Here is a 26593-nt window from a genome sequence, read left to right as displayed (position 1 = left end):
AAAGAGAGATGTGAAGTGACTTGTCCAAGATCCCACTGTGAGTCCATCAGCGGTAAAACCAGGAATAGAACTTAGGACCACCTGATTCCAAAACTAGAGCTCACTTCTCAATGCCATGCCACTACTAAAATCATATTTTGCAATCTTCCATCATGACTGTTTCCTGGGTTGCATGTTGGCCAGGAATACTGTATAATTAAGAACTGCCAATTAACTTCTGTTCCTAGAGCAATCTTATGCAGGCATTAAATAATCAACAAAGATGTTTAAAGATCATTAAACAGAATTTAATGATCTAATCAAATGCCATTTGTAAAGCAATTTTCAGTAAAGTGTTCTCTGTCCAGAGCTCTCATAAAAATAAGAAAAACATTTCATAGTAGCTCTGAAATAAATAACATTTTATCAGAGACACATTCAGTTCTAAATCTGTCTGAAACATTTGGGTTTGGGTCAGGTCTGGTTTATATTTTTTATTGTATATGTTCCTGTGTGATTGTTTTCCTGAATTTTAATTGTACAGTACCCCGTATCAAAAAGCTGGATTCTTCCCTCCAGTCCTCCTGAGGAAAGGGGAGGAAGAAACAGACATAACTGGGTCAGAGGGCACACAAGAGGGGAACAGTAATTCCATGGAATCCCCCTGTCCAGGCCTCTCTGTCACATTTTGTGGGGTTTGAGCTCTGCTGGTTGGAAGGAACCATGCTGGGACTGAAAGGGATATGTTTGGCGATGCACTCTGTGGAATGCTTCTCCACATAACTAGAGTGAAATGCTGGTCCCACTGAAGTCACTGGGAATTCTGCCATTAACTTCAGTGGGGTCGCGATTTCACTCGTGCTGAATGTCCATGTGGGAGTTAATGCTATGCAGGATCAGCTGTTGCTCTGTGCCTGCATGCCTCTTGGAGATGAAGTATTTCAGATAGGTGTGGCAGCGAGACCAAAGTGAGCGTGACTTTTATACGAACGTGGTGTGTGGACCAGGGAGTAAGACAGAAAAAATTGTAGTGAATAAAGCAAAAGTAAAAAAAAGCTTAATAAAGGCTGAACTACAAAAAGGAAGTGTGGAGACAGAGAACAGGAGTAAAAGAAACAACTTCAGGAGTGTAGGGTTTCCAGAGGGGGTAACAGATAGGCGAGACACTGGTTTCCTTTTTGTAGGTCCCCAAATTACTGTGTTTAGAATCTCTAGTCCTGCTAAAGAGTGAAGTTGCATTCACTACAGATTTAAAGACAGATCCGGATTAAAGAGCAAGGCCAACTGCTGCAAAGTATTGTCAGTGCAATATTAAATACATCATAAGAAAAGACAACTTTGGGGATACCTGATAGTAGTCTTCAAATATGTTAAGGGCTGTTATAAAGAGGATGGTGATCAACTGTTCTCCATGTCCACTGAAGACAGGACAAGAAGTAATCAACGTAATCTGCAACAAGGGAGATTTAGGTTCAATATTAGGGAAAAAATTCTAACTAAAAGGATAAAGTACTTAAATAACTAGGCTGTGGAATCCCCATCACTAAAGATTTGTAAGGTGACCTGTCAGGGGTGGTCTAGGTATTCTTAATCCTGCCTCAGCAAGTGTGTGTTGGGGGCGGGGAATGGATGGACTCGATGACCTCTTCAGGTCCCTTCCAGCCCTACTTGTCTATGATGCTCTGACATGGCTTCAGCTGGGAAGAAGCTGTATTTGCTTTGGAATGTCTATCAAATCTTCCTGTACCAAGACCAATTCAAAGATAATGTGAGCATGAGGAAGAAGTTCATGGAAGCTCATATAGGGCCCAATCCTGTGAAGTGCTGACTCACTTCAACTCCCATTGACACTCTGCATTTTGCAGGAACACTCTCACAATGAAAGACCTAGGGTGTCATATGGCACTTTTATGGTGTCTGCCTTTTTAATTTTTGGCCTTGCTAAAGGAGCTCTCTGGGCAATCATGAAGAATTACAATGTTGGTCACAAGCTTATTCGTACCATTAAACAACTATATGCCAAGGGTAGCAGTGCAATTCTCATCAATGGCACAATAGGAGAGTGGTTTCACACCACTGTTGAGTCCGGCAAGGCTGCCTTCTTTCACCCACACTGTTCAACATTTACTTGGAGTGCATAATGACTGATGCCCTGGAAGATCACATATGCACAGTCAGCATTGAGGGGGCGAACAATCTCAAATCTTCGGTTCGCTGATTACATTGATGGCCTGGCAGGCAGCAAAGATGAACTTGCCAAACTTGTGAAATGATTGGATGAAACCTCCGCAAAATACAGCATTGAAATCAGTGCAGAGAAAACCAAGCTGATGACAAACAAACATGATGGGATCAGCTCATATATCACTGTCAGTGGACAAGAGCTGGAGACAGTGAAACAGTTCAAGTATTTGGGCAATCATCACTGATGAAGGATCCAAGGCAGAAATTCGGACAAGAACTGCACAAACAGCAGCAGCAGTGGCAAAGCGAAAGCCAATTTGGAGGAATAAGGACATCTCCCTGGAATCCAAACTGAAACTGCTGCATGCATTAGTCATCTCTATTTTTCTGTATGCCTGCGAGACATGGACCCTTATGGCAGAACTTGAATGGAAAATAGAGGTAGTAGAGGTGAGATACTTCCGTAAAATCCTGGGCATCTCCTATTTGACTACATCACTAACGAAGAGATCTGCAACATCATCACCTAATGCGCTGGGTCATATGAAGACCTCCTGGCGACTGTGAAGAAGTGCAAGCTGAAGTGGTACAGCCATGTAACAAGTTCATCTGGCCTATCCAAGATCATCCTCCAAGGGACAGTGCAGGGGAAGAGAAGAAGAGGTAGACAGAAGAAGAGATGGACTGACAACATAAAAGAGTGGACAGGAATGGACTTCGCGGAGACTCAAGCACTGACACACAATCATTGGGGTGGAGACAATTGGTTGATTGCTTATCAGTGGTGGTGGCCCAATGACCAATGTGTTTATGGGAGTGATGATGATGATGAAAAGAGCTGATGTGCTATGAGATAAAAGATAAATTCAAGAAGCTAATTAGATGTGTACTAATTTATCAGGCTATTATATGGGCTTTAGTAGGTAAGATCCTTACCCTCGCTTAGCCTCTGTACCATGGCCACTGTGGCATAAAGGGGCTCTAAAAGCTCAATATCTGACCAGAGAGAAATTCCCTGGTGCAGGCAGTGCAGAAGTCTTCTGTAAGTCTGCCTTCCAAGAACTCCATTGGCAAGGTTTGGTGTAGTGGGTGAGCCAGGGGCTAGGTTGTAGACAGAAGGAGCAGCTGAGCAAGTTGGGGGCAGGGCCACTGCACATGGTGCTGAGGAGATTATGTGTAGTGCTGTGACTCATAGGGCAGCCCCAGGGTAAATAAGGCAAGGCTCCAGATTTGTCTAGGTTATGCCAGGTGCCTGTCCAGCCCCCCGGAGGAGCCCAGAATCAGGAGGGCACAAAGATGGTTAAAAGCTATCATAACCTCCCTACCCCCGAGCTGTGAGTCCTATGACGTGACTTCTAGGGTATGTCTGCACAGCAATTATACACCTATGCTGGCCCAGATCAGCTGACTGGGGCTCGGACTGCAGGCTGTAAAATTCCTGTGTAGATGTTCGGGTTCAGGTTTGGGCTGGAGCCCAAATTCTGGGACCCTGCGAGGGGGAAAGGTCCCTAAGTCCAGGCTGCTGCTCAAGCCCAAAGCTTTCCACTGCAATTTTTAGCTGGGTGCCTCACGAGCCTGAGGCAGGTGTCGTGGGCCAGCCGTGGCTGTGCCATAAGTCTTTCATTCCAGTACCCTTGGAGTGCTGCACAGAATCTCACCGTGTAATTACAAAGTTATTGACAGGAATTATGGGTGAAATCCTGACCCATTGAAGTCATTGGGCATTTGCCTTTATCTTTTACATGTTTTTACAAAGGCAACTCTTTCTTGTTTTTAGTAATTTCCATTTTATTCACTTAAATTCCTTCAATTTTGACAAAAGGCCCTTTTTCCCTGAGAGATACATTTTGGGAGTGTTTTTGCTTTTCAAACTGCTTATCTCTTTTCCCCTGCATTTTTGAGGCCAATGGTCAGTGGAATCCCAGAGTTGCTATGCACCCCTTTATTACGTACAGTAGCAAAGTATTTGCTGTACTTCATCTCACTTGTTTCTCAGCTGATTTTTCACAGTCATATTAAAAACTGGATTGCAGTTTGAGCTTGGTTTTGTTGAATCTTTTGTGTACATAGTGAAACAGCAATGGGTTGCAGTCGTTAGGAATTTTGAAGCACTTTCTCACTTAAGTAGGTGAAACAATGAGGATAGATTTCAGTCCTGGAGGGTAATATCATGAAACTGCAACACTGCATGAGACTTTTCTTTCTGTTCGAAAGAGTTCCTCTGTTACCTGTTGGACTGGAACTGAAAGGAATATCTCTCACAAGTAAACATGCTACTAAAGATACCATGCCAGATCCTCAGCTGAGGAAATCAGCATAGCTCTGATGACTTCTTTGACAAAGTGGGATATGCCTGTATGAAATTATGAACTCCATTTTGTATTATGTGCTGACACGTCTAATCTTGCCAAAGGGCAGCCTATTATGATGTATTCATTACAGCTGCTCAGGCTGGAGCTCTGGAAACATTTGTGTAAGTGATTGGGGGAGCCTGTGAGATTTAAGACATTGATTTTGAGTGCGTCCTATGGTCCAAGATTAGAAACAGTGATTAGACTCTACCCAAACTCAGTTGACATGGGAGCAGATGGGACCCAACAATTGGGTTCACGTGCACCAGATTGGTGAGCATACTGAGTGGCATCAGACTAGGTCATAACAACTTAAATGAAGCCATGTTCATTTTACACTAGCTGAGGATCTGGCCCACAGTATATTTGATCTACTCCAAACCGCTAAGTATTTGATATTTGTCAATCATGTTACTACTACAAGGCTAGTTCCAAACAATAATTCTTAGTTATTACTTTCAGAAGGTACAAGAAAGTAACTCCTGTTAAATGAAAACTCAGGGAGAATGATAAAGACCAGAAAAAAAACAGGCAGCTGGTTTCAAGTCAGAGTAGTGGATCTTTGCTCTCCAAACATCAGAAGAAAAGTCTTTGCAATAACAGAATTACTAGCAAAGAACCTTGTTTGGCCAGAAAATGTCTTGACATCTTTGCATGACTAGATGAGGTCCTGGAGAAGGAGAAAAGACTCCTGGGATGACCAGTTCTGTGGACTTTATCACCAGATATAGGAAGTTCCAATAATTAAAAATGGCAAATAAATGACTACTGTCAACCTAGCAAAAACATTCAGAGATTAAATATGACCAAAGATCTCGAAAATATCTTTGAAGAGGGAGAAAATGTAATTCAATTAGAGTTGCTCAGAAGACAGTCATAAAATAACTTCCTGTTAAAAGGGACTTTGTCCAGAACTCTTACCAACAATAATAATAAATATTTTGGATTTCTGAAGAGCCCTTCACCCAAGGAGTTCAAAGAACAAAAGAAAAATTATGTAGCAGATAATTAACACTGAATGGCTGGAAATTAAATAACCAAGGAAAAAGTTTGCAATAATAGATAGATGTCACAAAGACAGGCCTGCTCAAAAGATAAAGAACTGCGAGATAGACTTTGGGCCAGACTGTGCCCAGCCCTGCATGAGGTGCAAGAGTCTAGAATGCAGAAGATGCTATTTCCCCTGCCTCCTTCATGGACACGTGAAATCACTAGTCCCATTTGAAAACCTTGATCTAAAAATTGAGAAACAGTAGGCCAGATTGTACTCGCCTTACTCCCACAAATAGTCTGATGGACTTTGAGACAGCCCAATGGTTGTAAAATCATTTATTTTTCTCTTGAAGTATAATCCCTTATTCTATCTGGTATATTATGCATTCTTGGCCACGTAGATCTCTTACCTCTTGCTTTGAAGTGTCTCTCCAGCATGTTGGAAGCCAGGAGGATTGTATTACAAAAGAGAGCAATGCTTTCCTGATGCATGCAGAATAGATGACTGAGTTTGCAAACACTGCAAAAGGGAGAAATAGTAAGAAAATATTATGAGGTGTTTCTAGAACTATACTGAAGGTGCTACAAATAAAACCACATGCCCTCAATTTTTAGTACCTTTTCTTTCCTTGATAAAGGCCACTAATCTCCAAAATATGTTTTTGTGGGTCTTGTCTTCTTTAAAAAAAAATCTCTCTATATAGAGAACCAGAATTTGGGCCAAATTATTTGCTGCTATAAGTTAGCAATTACACAAAGCTGAGAATTTAATGAATTTTTATGGGACATACACCAAAGAGGATCTCAACACAGAATCAAATTCTTGAATTCTTTCAATTAATTGAAATAAACAAACATCCATGTTGCATTCACAGCAACTTTGTTATCTGGGATATTGGTAGTACTCAATGCAGCATTTTCAGACCTTCAGATGATGCTTGAGAGAAATAGTTACAAAAACAATGATGGCAAATAGTCAGATACTGAAATATTTAGGTATATTTTAAGTTATCTGAGCTCATAGATGTCATATGCTGTTCTTTACAAAGAAATGTCAAATAATGAGGTGGAAGCTAAAAATAAAAAGCGTGACTATCTGCTAATTGTAGAGATACAAACAAGCTAGGAGCTATTGTAGATAAAAAAGTCTTTAAGTCTTTTCTCAGTCTGTTGTAAGACAGTCTGCGGTTATATGCTTGAAAGGAAGTGGATGGTAATCAGATCCCAATATAGGAAATGGAATATAATGAAAATAACACAAAATTAAAAGTGACCCATTCTGAAGAATGATTTCAATGATTATTTTGCTGCTGTGAATAGCTCTAATTGCCATGCTAAATACAACAGGATTGTGTGAGAATTTTGAAAGAAATAATCTAGTCAGATGATTTTTGAAACCATTTCCTACAATAAAACATGGGTTACAAATAAGCAGAACTACCATCTCCAGCTTTTCATGATGGTATTTTGCAAGTTATTATGAATTTTTTGACTCTGTATGTCAGTTTCACATGAACAAAATCTCCAGTTTGAAACTTGTGCAGTTCAACACCTTTCTTATGATTTACATACTGTGTATTTCTGTTTGTTTCTAACACATTCACAAATACTTCCATTGGAAGGTTTGGTTGAAAAAGCAGAAAGTGTAAGCCCTTGACAGGTAGTAAGTCATCTATTGGCCTTGTGTCCTCTTAACAGTTCGAAGGGTGACACTCCTATTGTTGAGTGTGGAGTTGTTCTATAAGCAGTGTTTCAAATAAGGGTTCTTTCCATGGTCTCACTTACAAACTGATAAGTTGCAAATTTTTTCACCAGTCTGTGCATTCTCTCAACTATACCATTAGCTCTCAGATGGTATAAAGAACCTGTTTTGTGCTTGATGTCATTGCTTCTGAAGTAGTGTTGCATTTCAGCAGAGGTCAATTGCATTCCATTGTCAGTTACCAATTCTTTAGGAAATCCTTCTTGGTTGAAGACTGATGACATGAACTTAATCGCTATTTCTGTGGTAAACTTTCCAGAGAATGTAACTTCTGCCACTTTGAATGCTAGTCTACCATTACAGGCTGATTGTCCAATGCTCCCATTATGTCAAGGGCCAGTTTCTCGCATGGACAGTTGGAAGAGTCAAGTGGTGTGAGAGGGATGCTGAAGGTTGCTGTGACTTATCACATCTAGCAGTCTCTCAGAAAAAAAACCCAAAAAACCAAAAACACACTTTTAAAAATTACTATTTAGTACAAATTGCCATTGCATCTTCTAGATGCAAAATTTGATACAGAAATGTGACTTCAGGAATGAATTCTTGTAAAGGTCCAGATGAATCGGTTGAAACTGGAACTTCACAGGGCAAAAATTTCAGTAAAGGAACACAAACACAAAAACACACCCCCAATAGCTCTAAACTCTGCATTAGCCTAGGCTGTGTCCTCTGGACTATTTGTTTCAGAGTAGCAGCCGTGTAAGTCTGTATCCGCAAAAAGAAAAGGAGTACTTGTGGCACCTTAGAGACTAACAAATTTATTTGAGCATAAGCTTCCGTGGGCTACAGACCACTTCATCGGATGCATAGAATGGAACATATAGTAAGAAGATATATTTATACATACATACAGAGAACATGAAAAGGTGGAGTAAGAGGCTAATTAATTAAGATGAGCCATTATCAGCAGGAGAAAAAAACTTTTGTAGTGATAATCAAGATGGCCCATTTAGACAGTTGACAAGAAGGTGTGAGGATACTTAACATAGGAAAATAGATTCAATATAAAAAGAAAAGGAGGACTTGTGGCACCTTAGAGACTAACCAATTTATTAGAGCATAAGCTTTCGTGAGCTACAGCTCACTTCCTCCGATGCATATCGTGGAAACTGCAGCAGGCTTTATATATACACAGAGAATATGAAACAATACCTATTCCCACCCCACTGTCCTGCTGGTAATAGCTTATCTAAAGTGATTTCCAGCACAAATCCAGGTTTTCTCACCCTCCACCCCCCCACACAAATTCACTCTCCTGCTGGTGATAGCCCATCCAAAGTGACAACTCTTTACACAATGTGCATGACAATCAAGCTGGGCTATTTCCTGCATAAATCCAGGTTCTCACATCCCCCCCACCCCCATACACACACAAACTCACTCTCCTGCTGGTAATAGCTCATCCAAACTGACCACTCTTCAAGTTAAAATCCAAGTTAAACCAGAACATCTGGGGGGGGGGGTAGGAAAAAACAAGAGGAAACAGGCTACCTTGCATAATGACTTAGCCACTCCAAGTCTCTATTTAAGCCTAAATTAATAGTATCCAATTTGCAAATGAATTCCAATTCAGCAGTTTCTCGCTGGAGTCTGGATTTGAAGTTTTTTTGTTTTAAGATAGCGACCTTCATGTCTGTGATCGCGTGACCAGAGAGATTGAAGTGTTCTCCGACTGGTTTATGAATGTTACAATTCTTGACATCTGATTTGTGTCCATTTATTCTTTTACGTAGAGACTGTCCAGTTTGACCAATGTACATGGCAGAGGGGCATTGCTGGCACATGATGGCATATATCACATTGGTGGATGTGCAGGTGAATGAGCCTCTGATAGCGTGGCTGATGTTATTAGGCCCTGTGATGGTGTCCCCTGAATAGATATGTGGGCACAGTTGGCAACGGGCTTTGTTGCAAGGATAAGTTCCTGGGTTAGTGGTTCTGTTGTGTGGTATGTGGTTGTTGGTGAGTATTTGCTTCAGGTTGCGGGGCTGTCTGTAGGCAAGGACTGGCCTGTCTCCCAAGATTTGTGAGAGTGTTGGGTCATCCTTTAGGATAGGTTGTAGATCCTTAATAATGCGTTGGAGGGGTTTTAGTTGGGGGCTGAAGGTGACGGCTAGTGGCGTTCTGTTATTTTCTTTGTTAGGCCTGTCCTGTAGTAGGTAACTTCTGGGAACTCTTCTGGCTCTATCAATCTGTTTCTTTACTTCTGCAGGTGGGTATTGTAGTTGTAAGAAAGCTTGACAGAGATCTTGTAGGTGTTTGTCTCTGTCTGAGGGGTTGGAGCAAATGCGGTTGTATCGCAGAGCTTGGCTGTAGACGATGGATCGTGTGGTGTGGTCAGGGTGAAAGCTGGAGGCATGCAGGTAGGAATAGCGGTCAGTAGGTTTCCGGTATAGGGTGGTGTTTATGTGACCATTGTTTATTAGCACTGTAGTGTCCAGGAAGTGGATCTCTTGTGTGGACTGGACCAGGCTGAGGTTGGTGGTGGGATGGAAAAAGAATAAATGGACACAAATCAGATGTCAAGAATTGTAACATTCATAAACCAGTCGGAGAACACTTCAATCTCTCTGGTCACGCGATCACAGACATGAAGGTCGCTATCTTAAAACAAAAAAACTTCAAATCCAGACTCCAGCGAGAAACTGCTGAATTGGAATTCATTTGCAAATTGGATACTATTAATTTAGGCTTAAATAGAGACTTGGAGTGGCTAAGTCATTATGCAAGGTAGCCTGTTTCCTCTTGTTTTTTCCTACCCCCCCCCCCCCCCCAGATGTTCTGGTTTAACTTGGATTTTAACTTGAAGAGTGGTCAGTTTGGATGAGCTATTACCAGCAGGAGAGTGAGTTTGTGTGTGTATGGGGGTGGGGGGGATGTGAGAACCTGGATTTATGCAGGAAATAGCCCAGCTTGATTGTCATGCACATTGTGTAAAGAGTTGTCACTTTGGATGGGCTATCACCAGCAGGAGAGTGAATTTGTGTGGGGGGGTGGAGGGTGAGAAAACCTGGATTTGTGCTGGAAATCACTTTAGATAAGCCATTACCAGCAGGACAGTGGGGTGGGAATAGGTATTGTTTCATATTCTCTGTGTATATATAAAGCCTGCTGCAGTTTCCACGATATGCATCTGAGGAAGTGAGCTGTAGCTCACGAAAGCTTATGCTCTAATAAATTGGTTAGTCTCTAAGGTGCCACAAGTCCTCCTTTTCTTTTTGCGAATACAGACTAACACGGCTGCTACTCTGAAACCTAGATTCAATATGTGTAACGACCCAGTCCCAGTCTCTATTCAAACCCAAGTTAATGGTATCTAGTTTGCATACTAATTCAGGGTCAGCAGTTTCTCACTGGAGTCTGTTTTTAAAGCTTTTCTGTTGCAAAATTGCCACCCTTAAACCTGTTACTGAGTGGCCAGAGAGGTTGAAGTGTTCTCCTACCGGTTTTTGAATGTTATGATTCCTGATGTCAGATTTGTGTCCATTTATTCTTTTATGTAGAGACTGTCCAGTTTGACCAATGTACATGGCAGAGGGGTATTGCTGGCACATGATGGCATTATCACATTGGTAGATGTGCAGGTGAACAAGCCCCTGATGCTGTGGCTAATGTGATTAGGTCCTCTGATGGTGTCACTTGAATAAATATGTGGACAGAGTTGGCATTGGGCTTTGTTGCAAGGACAGGTTCCTGGGTTAGTGGTTCTGTTGTGTGGTGTGTGGTTGCTGGAGAGTATTTGCTTCAGGTTGGAGGGCTGTCTGTAAGCAAGGATGGGTCTGTCTCCCAAGATCTGTGAGAGTGAGGGATCATTTTTCAGGATAGGTTGTAGATCTTTGATGATGCACTGGAGAGGTTTTAGTTGGGGGCTGAAGGTGACAGCTAGTGGCATTCTGTTATTTTCTTTGTTGGGCCTGTCCTGCAGTAGGTGATTTCTGAGTACTCTTCTGGCTCTGTGTCTCAGAGCACTTGCTGGTGGCTTCAAAAATTTTTGAGGATCACATGGTACTGGCTGGCTCCTCATTTTCCCAGCTAACAGACACAGAACTAATGGAAGGGGAAATTAAATGAACAGCAAAAGGAGATGCTGTGATTAGCTTCTCCACCCCTGCCCCTCATCCCCCGAAGCACAAAACACATAATGTATTAAAGTCTATAGTACAAATACTTTCCCAGTGATACCTTTCCTTGTAAGCAATTGCTATTTTTGCATTTGGGAAGGTTCACAGTTGTGAATGGAAGAAGATAATTTCTCTTTTAAGATGTGGTCCATATATATTATAACAATATTTGAGAATGCCTGTGCTCAGGAGCCTTTGCAACAACCACAACTGTGTCTGCTCTGAGAAGAGAATTGGTCTCATAGGGGTCAGCTTGAGGTTGAAGCCAACTGAGAAGAACAAACAGATAGTATTTCATTTGAATGTGCAGTTATAATTAAAAAGTGATCAGAAATGGTATCTTCCTATGCCACATAAAACATTTCCTTCCTTTGTGTCTGTTACTGACAAAAGCCGTGTTGTCACTGCAGAACCGATACAGCTATGAGAGCGTACACTGAATTATCTGCTGCATCATCTGCAAAACAAATGTTCATCTGGATTGCAAAATATTCATTATTTGTAAGGGACCAAAAGAACACAGCTTGATTTTCAGATTCCCAGACTTGAATTTAATGCTGAAAGTTAGAAATACCACCTTTTGACTGGTAGAATGAACAAATTTTCATATGAAAGTCATTCCGAAAGAAACAAGATCTTTATCGTCACTTTTCTAATTAAACCTGTGCTTTCAGAAGAGATTACTTCAGAGAAGTTAAATTTTGCATTTGTGTGAAGATGGTCTCTACTGAAACTGAAAAACTGTAGGCCAAAATTTCCAAACTTGTGTGTCTAAAGTTAGGGTATGAAAATCAAGTTTTAGGCACCTGATTTCCAGATGTTGTGAGCACCTGGGCAGTGGCCATTAAAGCCAAAAGGAGTTGTGGATGTTCAACATAACTGAAAATCAGGCCACTTAATATAGATGTAGGCAATAAGGTTTAAAATTTGGCTTTGTATTTGGTAAGATTTAATGAAAGAATACCGTACAATTCTTTTTCAAGTGTCCTATTGTATGTACAAGGTATGCCATTGATTTCATCAACTGTATTAAGTAGATATTCAATGCAGAAAGGGAAAAAACATCTTTTACAACACCTCAGAATTTCAGTTTCTTGGATCTAGGCTCCATAACATACTTCAATTAGATTAATTTTTTTTTTTTGCGCTTTCAGTGGGGAGTTTGGGGATGTTAAATATGAAACCCTTATCTTTACCTACTGAAGCCATGCCATGCATATTGAGAAAGTATATAAAAGTGACGACTGAAATAGACACTCACTAACATCATAAGCCTACTGAAAGCAAAAGTCTTCCCTTATCAAACCAAAATATATACAGAAGTACAGTGGAAACTTTTAAAGGCCAAACAAACAAATTAGAATAATGCAGTTCCTATTCAAATGCTAACGGAATAGAAAAGTGATGTGAAAGTGAACTGTTAGATGGATGCACTCTGAATCAAGTCAACATAAAATTAAAGAAAACAGCCAAACTTCCTTTGTTAAAGGAACAAAACATCTGTTAGCAAAACAACATTCTGGTGCAACAATGTTTTGGGGTTGTTTTTTTATTTAACAAGCTAAAATTGCATGAAATGGCCTTGGAACTCTAGATAGTGCTTTCCTTTAGAGCAGCCTAACACTGAGAACTGGCATCTCATTTGAGGGCCCTGCACAGGATAGTGCTTTCTTGTGAATACTGGATTACTGTTATGTTAAACTTGTGATGCCACTTTTAAATAAATAATCACTTGACACTTTCTTTTAACTCATACTTTTTCTTAATGCCAACATGCTCTGTTTACATTTGTGGGTTGGCTTTATCTTTCACTTTCTGTAGTGCATTGAGCAATGATTGACCATAGTAATAAGTACTATATGGTTTGAATGTTTGTACCAGAAGCAAAGAAAATAAAATTGTTGAGATTGTTATTAATGTTTATCCTGCACTGAGCAAACAATTTAACAGTTTCCCTTCTACTCCATGCCACTGTTCCTATATGCAGACAGATACATTCGGTCTTATAAGAACGAAGGAGCAGTTCTGGGATGCAGCTTCTTTGTGCATACCCTTGCACAAATGACTTTTTGGCTCCTGTTTTATGATAACTAGGCTTACTCCCATGCCCATTAAAGTCAAAAGTCCCATTGACTTAACTGGGTTTTGGATCAGACTGTGTTCTGATGCCTCTTATGTTCCTACTCTTTTTACCAAAATTTAACGAGTAGCACAAAAAATAAGGCTGAAATTATGTATGGCAGCATTAAGATTTTGCAAACCAAATTAAAATATTAAGGGGAGGGGCGGAATTGCAATGAAAGACCATTCTTAACACGTTTTTCTTTTCCTTTTTAATTTGACTGTAATTAAATAGTAAATTTATTACTATTTGACAGCCATGCAAATGGCTCCACATCTTGCAGCACTGTACCTGTGCCCACCACAGATGACATTACGTGAAGATGATAGGTCTGAATGTGATCAAATTCACAATGGGAATTTAACAAATCTGGAGCTGGTTTTGATCATTTAATTTTGGTCATTAAAATAAAGGAAGTTTCTGCCAGTGTAATGCTAGACATAACAAAAAAGGTATAGGGTTTTCAGGAACCACTCTCTTCCTGCTTTCCAGACGGTATACTGGTTAGAAGAGCTCTGCTCATGTCTCAAACCTTATGAGAATAGTAGGACCGCTTCTATCTAATAAAACTCATGGTTGTACAATCATCTCTGTCCTTCAAGTTATGCAAAGATGTGATATGGTGTTTTATTACCAAACCAATGGTATCTGTGATCATTTATTTTAGAACAGTATGTGGCCTTTTAATTGTATACTTACAGCCACCTTTTCAAAAGCCTAATATCCATCAGCTTCAATTTAGGCACCTACATAAAGTGTCCAGCTTTTCAAAAAATCCTCGGTGTCTAGCAACTCCAATAGAAAACAATGGGAGCAGCTGAGCCCCAACTGTAACACTGAACACTTTTGAAAGTCTCGACCACGGGAAGGCTGCATATATTACCTATTATGTCATCCTGGTCATCCTCCCCAACTCCACTGTGTTCTACACTCACTTGTCTGCATTTGGATTTCAAGCTCTGTGCGTCAGGGACTGTTATTTTTATATTTGTATGGTCCTGATTAGGGCTTCTGCGTGATACTGCAATATGGGGACATAAATAACATTGACAAAATGAGCAATCTTATGAAAAACGTCCATAGAGTTTAATAGATAATATATAGTCTTTCTAGTGAGTCATTCTTAATAAAAAAAAATGTATCCCTGCAATAGGATTCTTATAAGACTTAAGAAAAAACTATAGAAATGGCACCACTCTTTATTAAACTTGATAGGTTTATGAAGTACTAGGGACTATTACATATCTATACAATCCTATTTGTTTCATTCTCATTAAATTCTAAGACTTTTCCATAATGTTTTTTGTTTGGAATGACTAAAAAAAGCAGATTTATGGGGTAAAATTCTGATCCCACTGAAATAAATGAGAGTTTTGCAATTGACTTCAATGGGGCCAGGATTTCTCTCATTCTATAAAACACAGAAATACTCTACATAACCCTAATTGACTTTGATGGAATTACCAGCCTAAAGCTGTTGATGTAGAGTTCTTAAATACATCATACCAGTGTCTCATATGCCTTGCAGCTAGTATTTTAAAAAAAAATGAATTTGAATGTAATGCAATGTACAGTTGATTATTCAACTCACCAAAAAGATCATATTAAAAATATGTGGGGCTTTCTCAAGTCTGGTCCATGGACTCTCCTCTGGCCTGCTGCAGTTGCACTCCATCTATGGCAAGTCTATTGGAGGGAATCCTGCAGGGCCTTGTGTCTCAGGGAGGTTTCTCTGGATATGTTGGAGGGTCTGGAAGTTCCTGATTTCCCCCATACACCCTGTTTTTCATTGGGCCCAATGTGTGTGAATATTATTATGATTATTAATTGGGACCCAATCCTGATTCCACTGAAGTCACTGTGAGTTTTTTCCATTTGCTTTAAAGGGACTAGGATTTGGCCATAAACATGTATCCATGAGAACTCCTAAAGTGTATTGCCATGGGAATTGAAGCACCACCAGATATCAAAATCCCTTCTACACTTGAAATCGCATCATATTAATGGATATTTCACAGACAATTATTAACCATCTCATTTCATCCCAACCAGGCTTTTCACAAACAAATCAAATCACAAACAAGTCATATTATGACCAAAAGCGCTTTTCCCTTTTTTCAAAAAGAAAAGGAGTACTTGTGGCACCTATTTACCAATTTATAACCAATTTATTTGAGCATAAGCTTTCGTGAGCTACAGCTCACTTCATCGGATGCATACTGTGGAAACTGCAGAAGACATTATATACACAGAGACCATGAAACAATACCTCCTCCCACCCCACTCTCCTGCTGGTAATAGCTTATCTAAAGTGATCACTCTCCTTACAATGTGTATGATAATCAAGTTGGGCCATTTCCAGCACAAATCCAAGTTTTCTCACCCTCCGCCCCCCCACACACAAACTCACTCTCCTGCTGCTAGTAGCCCATCCAAAGTGACCACTCTCTTTACAATGTGTATGATAATCAAGGTGGGCCATTTCCAGCACAAATCCAGGTTTTCTCACCCGCCCCCCTTTCCAAAAACACACACACACAAACTCACTCTCCTGCTGGTAATAGCTTATCCAAAGTGACCACTCTCCCTACAATGTGCATGATAACCTGGATTTGTGCTGGAAATGGCCCACCTTGATTTTCATACACATTGTAAAGAGAGTGGTCACTTTGGATGGGCTATTAGCAGCAGGAGAGTGAGTTTGTGTGGGGGGGGGGCGGAGGGTGAGAAAACCTGGATTTGTGCTGGAAATGGCCCAACTTGATTATCATACACATTGTAAGGAAAGTGATCACTTTAGATAAGCTATTACCAGCAGGAGAGTGGGGTGGGAGGAGGTATTGTTTCATGGTCTCTGTGTATATAATGTCTTCTGCAGTTTCCACAGTATGCATCTGATGAAGTGAGCTGTAGCTCACAAAAGCTTATGCTCAAATAAATTGGTTAGTCTCTAAAGTGCCACAAGTACTCCTTTTCTTTTTGCGAATACAGACTAACACGGCTGTTACTCTGAAACCTTTCCCTTTTTTGACTCTTCAGTACCTAATTTTCTTGCATTAACCACATTATTTTTTTTAAGTGAAGCTTTTCATGAAAGATTTTTTAATTTTAGAAAATCCTATTTATTCACGAATCTGCAAATGTTTCAAGGAAATATTTTTGATATTACAAACCAAAATATCTTTAAAAGAAAAAAATATCAAGGGTTGTACTTATGAATGAGAAAAAAAATCTTGGTTTGCAAAAGAGTTTGAAAAAAACAACAACTTTGCTTATCTTTGACTTTGTGGCATAGATATGCGATAATAATATACTTTTATAAACACACTGTTGCAAGGATGAAAACTGTCAAAGGTATTTATGCTATAACTGGGAATACATACGTTACAATTTGTACACTTTGGATGGATTGTGTTTACCTTGTTGGAAGTAACATAAGGGAACAAATTCCTACTTGGTCTATACTAGGTATAATTATTATAGCACAGACTTACTACTAGACCTGGATGAATGCTGTGGAATTTGAGGTTTTGTTAGCTTCAGCAATCTTAAAAGATTTTGTGAACTGCCAAAATGAATCTAGACTATTTTGTGATTCCTTCCCCCTGACCATCAGCAGAACTCCTGTGGTTGTTTATTTGAGAGATTCAGTTACAGGATACATTCTTCTACCAAGGGAAGGTGATATTCAAACAATGAAGGAAACTATGAAAGATACATTTGTACACAGCTGCTCCTTTATCCAGGGACATGAGTAATCAAGACAAAACTAGTGACCAAGTTGCATTACAGATGAGTTAGTTGCAGGGCTGCAATGCAATTGATGAGAAACACATAAGACTAGATTCTCCAGTACAGTAATTCTGTTTTGAGACACCCTAGCAGCACAAAATACCATTAAACTGGGCTTAATTGGCCACTTGGAGATGCTCAACCCCATCTTCCCATACCAAGCCAGCATAGGACTAACCTCAAGTAACAGAAGTTGCAAAAATGGATTAGTGTCAACTTTACTCCTCCCCTGCATTCACTCTTATGCCGAGTGCAGCTTGGTCGTACCAGAGAATCTGGGTCCCCCCATGGATTGCGTTTTTTTAAAATGTAGTAAATGAAAGAGTTAGGGCCATGATGAAAGCTTCCAAATCACACTTCAGGCTGCTCTATGCTGAAGACTGGCCAGCTGCCCAATGTTTGAGGAGGGCCAATACCTACTCCAGACTTGTGCCAAGCACGTTCAGCCTGATAGGAGAATTGGCCCAAAGCTATATCATACCATCAGGTTTTAGGAAGACCCCAGTGTTACATTTGAATGCATGAAAATGTATATATTCAATCTAGTATATTACTGTGGAAAAAACATTTATATTATTTTCTGTTGTGGTAGCTCCTAAGAACCTCACAAAGGGTGTAAGCCCCCCATTTTACCAGGCACCAAGCACGCACAAAAACCATCCTTGTTCCAGAGAGCTAATGATCTAGGATTTTGTTAACACAGAACAGGTGACTAAGAAGACAAGGTAAGAGTAGAGACAGGTATGTTTTAATAAATTAGTAGACAGTGGTCTCAAATGCCCATCTGCCTAACCAAAGCTATGGTAAATAACTTCTCCACTAAAACATTTGCTACAAAAGTGCACTCCAATCCAGTGGGAAAAGCCTACTGTCAGATAATATGTTATCACAAAAACTTTTGTTCTATTTTAATTCCAAGTGTCTGCAGGGTGGAACAACCTATATCATGAGGGAATTACCATGTGTTGGTAACTTTTTAACTTTGAGTTCTGAGGACAGACACCAACTGAAATTTTCCTAATCTAGCCCCAATTTCCCATGAAGGAACTGGTGCTGAGATATCATTCACACATTTCTGACTGTACCTGAGATCTGTTAATTATAACGGACACATACTGCCTCATGCACTGCCTAAGTTGTTTTCATTCTATTTATGCTAGTTTCTTTCAGCCCCTAGCCTCAGTCCAATAATAAACCCACCTGGTCATTTGTCATTCAGGCCATACAATCAAGTCTAAAAATTAGTACTAAGGGGGAAGCATAGAGATATAAAGTCAAATCTACAATTCAGATAACAAATTTCCTACTTTGATACAGCTGGGCAAAATTGTCAAAAATATTTTATTTGAAAAAAATTCACAAAATGTATATTCACAGATCATTTGTCCAGTTCTACAACATGGGTGAATGATAGGGAGAAAGCGTGGGATGTATAAAATATAGTGAAAAATATACTGAAGTCTGTCAAATTATTCAACAAATATTATTCAACAAATATTATTCAAATATTATTCAACCAGTGCTACTTATTGAAGAAACAGCCCACAGATTCAAAATGTGATTTAATGGAAACTGCTTCATTTTACTACATGCAAAAATTAACCCTCTGCGAAAAACCTCTTCAATATGCCCAGCTATGTAAGTAGCTTTTCACTAGTGAAAATCAAAAGCGATTGAATGCTGATATTATATTTTCATACAATACTCCTTGTGTAGACAACCTACATCAGCCTAGGAAAATCTCTGACAAAAATTGCAGTATCATGCAAAATCTAAGTTTTAATTTTTGTTTAAGGTTCTAATGTTTCTGATTTAGAAGGCAGCCTATGAAACTCATGAAAGGTGTCTCTTTACTGTCTCCAGCTAAACTGACTGAAACAATAAATAACAAGAGATGAGTTGTTTGAAGTTTTGTTATAAATTATGACAACTGTTACGCAGCATTTATATGAGTAACATACCAGATACTTCTAGCAAGTGGAATTTGTTCAGTGTAGCTGGATGTGGTTGGGTATGTGCTAAGATGTCAGTCATATACTTGAACAAACATTGCATAGTTGAACTGCTTCTTTTTAACTTCCAATGGAATCTATGCATTTCTCCCTGGTTCTTTCCATCATGGAGTGCCTCAGGAGTCCATCCTTGGCCCTCTTCTCCATGTATCCTCATCTTCCGGGACATTTCATTTATAATTTCAACACTGGTTAGCCCCTCTAGTTGTGACACAAAACTTGCATTTCCCTCAGCTAGTTTTCTGAGCTTTTCCCCATCTGTCTTGTCAGAAATTGGCTACTCCACACTAATAGCGTCAATGAGAAAAAGCCTCCTAATAAGTCAAATTCCTCTTTATTCCATTGCTCCTATTCTGCCAGCATTCACCTTAATTCAGACTTGATCACAAATCATGAACCTGTCCTTGGTCCCCTTTTCTTTTCCCTCTACCCCTTACCACTGTGTAAGCAGCCAACACATATTCAACTACCATCTCTATGCTGATGACTCAAAGATCTACCTCTCTACTCCACATCTGTCTCCTTCTGTCCAAACTAAAAGCTCAGCCTCTCTCTCTGACATCTCCTTGTCCATGTCTAGCAGTCAGCTTAAGCTAAATGTGGCTAAAACAGAGCTCCTTCCCCGCAACCCGCAAGTCTTGCCCACTACCTCCTTTCTCAATCATTGCGGACAGCACCACTATCCTGACAGTCACTAATCTGGGCATAATCTTCAATTTGACACTCTTTCTAGGTCCACAAATCTAGGCTATATCTACATCTTGCCAATTTTTTTTCTGCATAACATCTAAGATACAGCCTTTCCTAACTAGCCAGACTGCCAAAACTCTGTGACAAGCTCTCATAATCTCGTATCTCAATTACAGCAACATCTTGTGCTCTGGCCTTGACAAATGCAATCTTGTCCTATTCATAGCCATTCAGAATGCTGCTGCAAAGATCATTTTCCTGGCCCTTTGTTCTGATCATGTCACCCCTCTCTTTGAATCCATCCACGGGCTCTCTTTTTTCTACTGCTTTAAACATAAGATGCTTGTCTTGACTTTTAAGGCCCTTCAGCCAGTCCCCATCCTATCAGTCATCTCACTTTAGCTATCAAGCTGTGGATGCTCACCTCTGAACAGGCTCCAATGATGCCAGCTTCCAGTGCCCACTTGTTAAATCTTCAGACACATACCTTCATGCCTTCTATGCTGCCCCATAAACATCTGCAAAGCTTCCTCATTATCCACCTTCAGATACCTTTTCATAGCTCCACTTTGCCATGATGCCTGCCTAAAACTTGACAATGGCTAGGCTGCTATCCAGTGGAGAGACCACTGGATATCATGCTGACCAATACTGTCTCATTGTTTTCTTGTACTCCCCTGGGTGTCTGTATCCATCTATTGTCTCTTGTCTTGTACTTAGATTATATGTTCTTTGGGGCAGAGACTGTGGTTGTGGACCATGACTAGGACTCCTAGCACTACCATAAAAACAAATTAAATAATAATAATAAAAACACCACCAGCCAAGGAAGCTTATTACGTGCACTTTGCTGGAAATATTGTGTTTGGTTCCAACAATATATATTTAGCATATGGACAACGTAGCATGGTATTCACCTTGCATAATTGAAATGAGGTTTGAGAGTGAAGACCTTGCGTGGGGGTGGAGGGAGAAATTTCCTCCTTTGGGTTTTATATTGTTTTAAATATGCCTGCAATTTAGTGCAATACAGTCTATTCCAAAAGCAAAATATGTTGCCCTTCAGAAGTATTGTTCTGAGTCTCTGACAGAGACGGTTTAACAGTACTCAGAGAGGTGACTCCATAGGATAGGAAATTATTCTGAACTTTGTGGTAGAGTTTTAACAAAGAATTCCTGGGGACTGCCTCCAATAGCCACTTCCAGCACATCACTGCATCCAGATCCTACCACAAAAACTTCTACAATGTTTTCACCATTCAGTGGTACAATGAGCTTTGCCATCCATTGTGTGACTAAGGCAGTGAAAAGGCTAGAACCTTGAAAACTGAGACTTGCCTTTCCTGTTATTTTGCCATCTGTTAGTGGAATGAGGTGGAAACTTGATATGCTTTCAAATATGAACTGATCATCTGCATTTCAAACCTGGCAACAGCATGTGTGAATTAGCTGACTGAGAATAGGCAAAACAATATGTATGGATTAGCGACAGGAATCCATTTGCAATTCCTATGTCTTTTCAAACAGCATTTTTCAGAGATTGCTCATATGAGTTTCATGTCTGCAGCTTTGGTTTCTTATTAAAATTAACATAAATCAAAGGAAAAAGAAAAATGCTCTCTTTTGAAGCTTATGTTGAACATAACGAGAAAAATATGAATACTAAGTCCTGATACATTTGAGTAGCTTTGTTGTTAGAGATGGGGGTGGGCAGAGGAGATTTTTGATTGGAGTTAATAAGATATTATCAGACAAAACAAATATTTGTAATCTTTGCAGTAAAATGAATGCGTATTGTCATCATGTTTTACTTCTGTTTTCTTTGATTGCTGAGAATTACAGCAATTTAACATACCTAGGTTTTGCTTATTCTCAGTCAGCTATATCCTTGTAAAAGGATCATTCAACTGCTTCTGGAAATAAACTGTAGAAGTGGAGTTCTGCAGGTATTAGAAATGTTTATGGATGGAACTGATGAATCCAAACTAAGCTGCAAACCAGATGTTGCTTAGCTTCATATCTGATCTTTGAAAGCTTTGAAAGATTTTCTGAGGAGATTTTTTTTATAATGTATCTAAATAGCGGCACATAAACTTGTCTCCATAAAATCAAGAAGTTTCAACTGGAGAAAAAAAGGCTCACAGTTATCAGAGGGGGACCCCAGCAAATGGGCCAATGCATCATAGGGAGTGGGGAAAAGTTCATTGGCTTTTGCTTTTGAATGTCAACACATATTGAGGGATAAGATGGAAAAAGCTTGTTTTTTTAAATTAATATTTTGTGGATCTGTGAACACAGCAGATACAAAGATAAAGTAACATCCTAAATCTTATCATGTCTAGTTTTTAAAACCCGATCTCCTGCAGCAGGGAGCAGCAGTAGCACAGAAGAAGGGAGTTGCAGTATCTCCAGTCACTGCCATCTGGCTGCTTTCTTACTCCTACAATTTCCTGCATTAGGAACCTTCTTAGCTTTATAGTCCTTTAAGCCTTGGAAATGTCACCTAGCACATTACCTCTGTTTCTGGTTAAAGAGAAAGAAACAGTGGTCCCTTCAGGTGACACCTGTTGGTTTCAGTGACCAGGATCTCCGGCACTGAAAATGCCAAGGGAAAAGACAAAGTTTCCTATTTTGACATTTCCAATATTTTTCTTTTTTCACTCAAACAATTTGCCAAAATTTATTCAAATTAACCTTCACCCATAACTAGAACTGAACCAACCTCATATTAGAGATATGTTAAAAAAGGAACACACACACACACACACACACACATAATTTGCACCCCTACGCTTTGTACTTCTTGTGTTTTGCTGGAACCAGAAACTGAAATATCTTGAGAGAGGCTGCTCTTGCACTATTCCTTTCCTGGCTGTAACCAGGAAATACTGGAAGTCTTACAGGAAAGCCTGTTCTTGCCCGATTTCCCAAAGCAGAGGCTTGGGTAAGTCTCAAAAAAGCAGATAATTATCCAAAAGTTATCTTAACTAAACCTACAGCCTTTTTTAAGATCACCCTTCACTAGCTATTCCATAAACTATATTTTCTGTCTTGGATTACTGACTAATGCCGATAGCGTATCTTGACATTCATCTGGAAAGAATTTTCAAATGTACCTAAATTACTTAGGAACCGAGATGCTTTTTTTTTTTTTTTTAAACAGTGACTTTGGCACTTTCAATGCGACTAAGGCACAAGGGGCCATAATTTTAAAGGTATTTAGGCCCCTAAAGATGCAGATAAGCAATTCTGAAAATATCACTAGGTGCCTAGACACCTAATTCCCAATGAAAAATCCCAGTAGCAATCTATATGACTCTTTCAAAATCTGGCCCCTATGTACTTAAGTCACTTTTGAAAATGGGATTGTTACCCCATTTTGACCCAACTGGCTAGTCAGAGTTCGGGCCCTAGGGATGTCCCAGCTGGGAGTAGAAAATGAGGATAATCTGGTGTTTTTGTTGCCGCAGTCTTGTTTATTTACAAGGAATGTGCAAAGTCCTGTTTCTCTGACTGCAGGAGGAATCAAAACCAAAAGGAGCAGTTTCTTAGCTTACAGGCCCAAGCTTTGTTCAGCCAGAAGCCTTGACCCAAACCTCCCTCTAGGCTTCTTCAGAGTCACACCAGGCAGCTGCTTGGCTTTCTTGCTCTGGCCCCGAATCTCTGTAGCTGTGTGTGTTTTGACCCTATCTCCCTCTTTCTCACACACACACCTCTTACGTAAGCAGTATATTCAGCAAAACTCCTGCACCCACTCAGTACAAAACTCCAAGGAGGGCTCACAACCCCTTGTGTCTTAGGTGGGAGGGCTTGTGATTAACTTATCCAGGCAGTTATGTTAATTGAAGAGTAAGTTCATGTCCTGTCTCAAAAAAGAGGGTTGATCTATGTAGTCACCAGTACAAATCAGTATAACAGGATTTAGGCACCTAAATCACTTAGGCACTTTTGAAAAATTTATCCTGACTGGCTAATCTGTTCTGGAGGCACAAGAGAACATTCTGGGAGCTTATTTATACAAGTAGCTATCGCACCACTAAAAACGTTAGATTTGATCCTCCATAGCGATGTGCAACACGAGGAATTAGGAATAGCAAAAATATCTTGGATAGATTTTATGCTATTTTAAAAACTCTAGTGCTAAAATAATTAATGAATAAATCCCAATATAAGATCCCTAAAATGAGCATGAGCATGAGAACACACACACAATTCTCATTACCATGTGTGCCTCATAAGGTCAGATTATCTGCTGTCACCCAGATCTGTTTAATGCAGCAGAGGAGGGTGCCCGTTATAGCTACCCCATTCCCTGCTCAGCTCCTTCTCAGCCACAACATAGGTTAAAGCAGTACGGGAGCTGCTCTACCTCATGCCAGCTGTCAACTATCTCCAAGGGACTGTCTGTGCAGTGTTCTGGCTACCCCAGCAACACTCTGGCCAGGCTCTCTTCCCATCCCTGTGGACTCCCTACACAGTGTGATGCTGAAGGAACCAGCTGCATCAGCTCCCTGCTTGCAGAAGACTCCTCCAAACTGGGGGAAATCACCAGCTGGGGAGATGTGGGTTGCTTAGATTCCCCTCACACTGCCTGAGCAGATCAGGGCAGTGAATCCAGCCCAAGGTGCCTAGGTAAAATGGTGATAGGTCTATTAGAAATACAAGAAGTGATGCAGGATGGCAAGGAAATACCCCAAATGTTCATCAAACTGAGGTCTGCATTCAGGGTTATTCCTTTAAACAAAAAGAAAAGGAGTACTTGTGGCACCTTAGAGACTAACCAATTTATTTGAGCATAAGCTTTCGTGAGCTACAGCTCACTAAGCTCACGAAAGCTTATGTCAAATAAATTGGTTAGTCTCTAAGGTGCCACAATTACTCCTTTTCTTTTTGCGAATACAGACTAACACGGCTGTTACTCTGAAACTTTCCTTTAAACAGGGGATCAGAGGTGTTTTTTCTAAGTCCTATTGTTTTTTATATATTTTCCTGCTGCAGTCTAGTCCAAAGTACTTCAGATAATGCTGAAATCCTGTAGATTTTACTAGGTGGATATGTTTTTTAGTCTCTTTTGGTGAAATATTGCATTCATAGGCTCTCCCTGCGTTCACTGGGAGCTTTACCTGAGGAAGGCCTGCATATTTTGGCCCTGTCATAAATATAAAGGGAAGGGTAAACACCTTTGAAATCCCTCCTGGCCAGGGGAAAGCTCCTCTCACCTGTAAAGGGTTAAGAAGCTAAAGGTAACCTCACTGGCACCTGACCAAAATGACCAATGAGGAGACAAGATACTTTCAAAAGCTGGGAGGAGGGAGAGAAACAAAGGGTCTCTGTCTGTCTATATGCGGTTTTCTGCCGGGGATAGACCAGGAATGGAGTCTTAGAACTTTTAGTAAGTAATCTAGCTAGGTATGTGTTAGATTATGATTTCTTTAAATGGCTGAGAAAAGAATTGTGCTGAATAGAATAACTATTTCTGTCTGTGTATCTTTTTTGTAACTTAAGGTTTTGCCTAGAGGGATTCTCTATGTTTTTGAATCTAATTACCCTGTAAGGTATCTACCATCCTGATTTTACAGGGGGGATTTCTTTATTTCTATTTACTTCTATTTCTATTAAAAGTCTTCTTGTAAGAAAACTGAATGCTTTTTCATTGTTCTCAGATCCAAGGGTTTGGGTCTGTGGTCACCTATGCAAATTGGTGAGGCTCTTTACCAAACCTTGTCCAGAAAGTGGGGTACAAGGTTTTGGGAAGTATTTTGGGGGGAAAGACCAGTATTTATTTGGTGGTAGTAGCGGCCAATCCAAGGACAAAGGGTGGAATATTTTGTACCTTGGGGAAGTTTTGACCTAAGCTGGTAAAGAGAAGCTTAGGAGGTTTTTCATGCAGGTCCCCACATCTGTACCCTAGCGTTCAGAGTAGGGAAGGAACCTTGACAGGCCCTTTTTCATTATTTACATTTTTACTTTCTTCATCAGTTCTTCAATAGCTAACTTAAAGCAAACAGTGATCTCCCTGATTGTGACGCTTCAGCCACCCACATTATATATATTGATTGCACTGCTCCTGACAGTCATAAAAATCACGGTGGATAGCAAAGTCAGATCACATTGGGCTAGCCCTCACTCAGTGTACTGCTGAAAAGCACCAAGGTCACCTTACAGAGTATGACCAAAATCATCTTATATCAGTCACATTAAGCAAGCAGACAATCCAGATCAAAGTGCACCAGAGACCAATATTTAGCGCTTGCAAGATGTAGCCATTCGTGATATAAATGTTTCTCTTCCTTCACCTATGTCAACAATTTAAATGAAAGTTTTATATACTTTCACAATAGCAAGACAAAACCTAGCTTCACACTGAGATGTGCAACAACAGAACCATGAGATGGACTAAACTAAAAGCACTGACTCAGCTTCCTTGTCCTTTTCACAGCTGAAAAAATTGTAAAATCTCAAACCAACAGTAATTAACCTGTATAGCAATGAAAGAAACTAGTGCTCTCTAAATAAATGGCATGCATGGTACAATGTACTGTACTAACATAGATAGATATTCAGAAAGTATTAAAACAACCTATCTC

At 39.9% G+C, this 26593-nt stretch overlaps 1 protein-coding gene across 2 annotated transcripts in view; it reads right to left on the bottom strand.

The window, feature by feature from the left end:
* Nucleotides 1–26593, bottom strand: part of LOC311519776 (uncharacterized protein) — a 166682-nt gene that overhangs the window by 30696 nt on the left and 109393 nt on the right. Inside the window, exons 3-4 of one of the 2 annotated variants that reach the window (XM_084626680.1) lie at nt 5918–6027; nt 1328–1429 (exon numbers count right to left, since the gene is read on the bottom strand). In XM_084626680.1, the coding sequence (XP_084482806.1) occupies nt 1328–1429; nt 5918–6027 (212 nt within the window). The remainder of the gene's footprint in view (nt 1–1327; nt 1430–5917; nt 6028–26593) is intronic. The other variant, XR_014711367.1, reaches the window with a different exon arrangement.

This window comes from Lepidochelys olivacea, assembly GCF_965140295.1.
Source record: "Lepidochelys olivacea isolate rLepOli2 genome assembly, chromosome: 4".
Lineage (NCBI taxonomy): Eukaryota > Metazoa > Chordata > Testudines > Cheloniidae > Lepidochelys > Lepidochelys olivacea.
The sequence above is the reverse complement of the archived record's forward strand: the minus strand, read 5'-3'. Positions and strand labels throughout refer to the sequence as shown.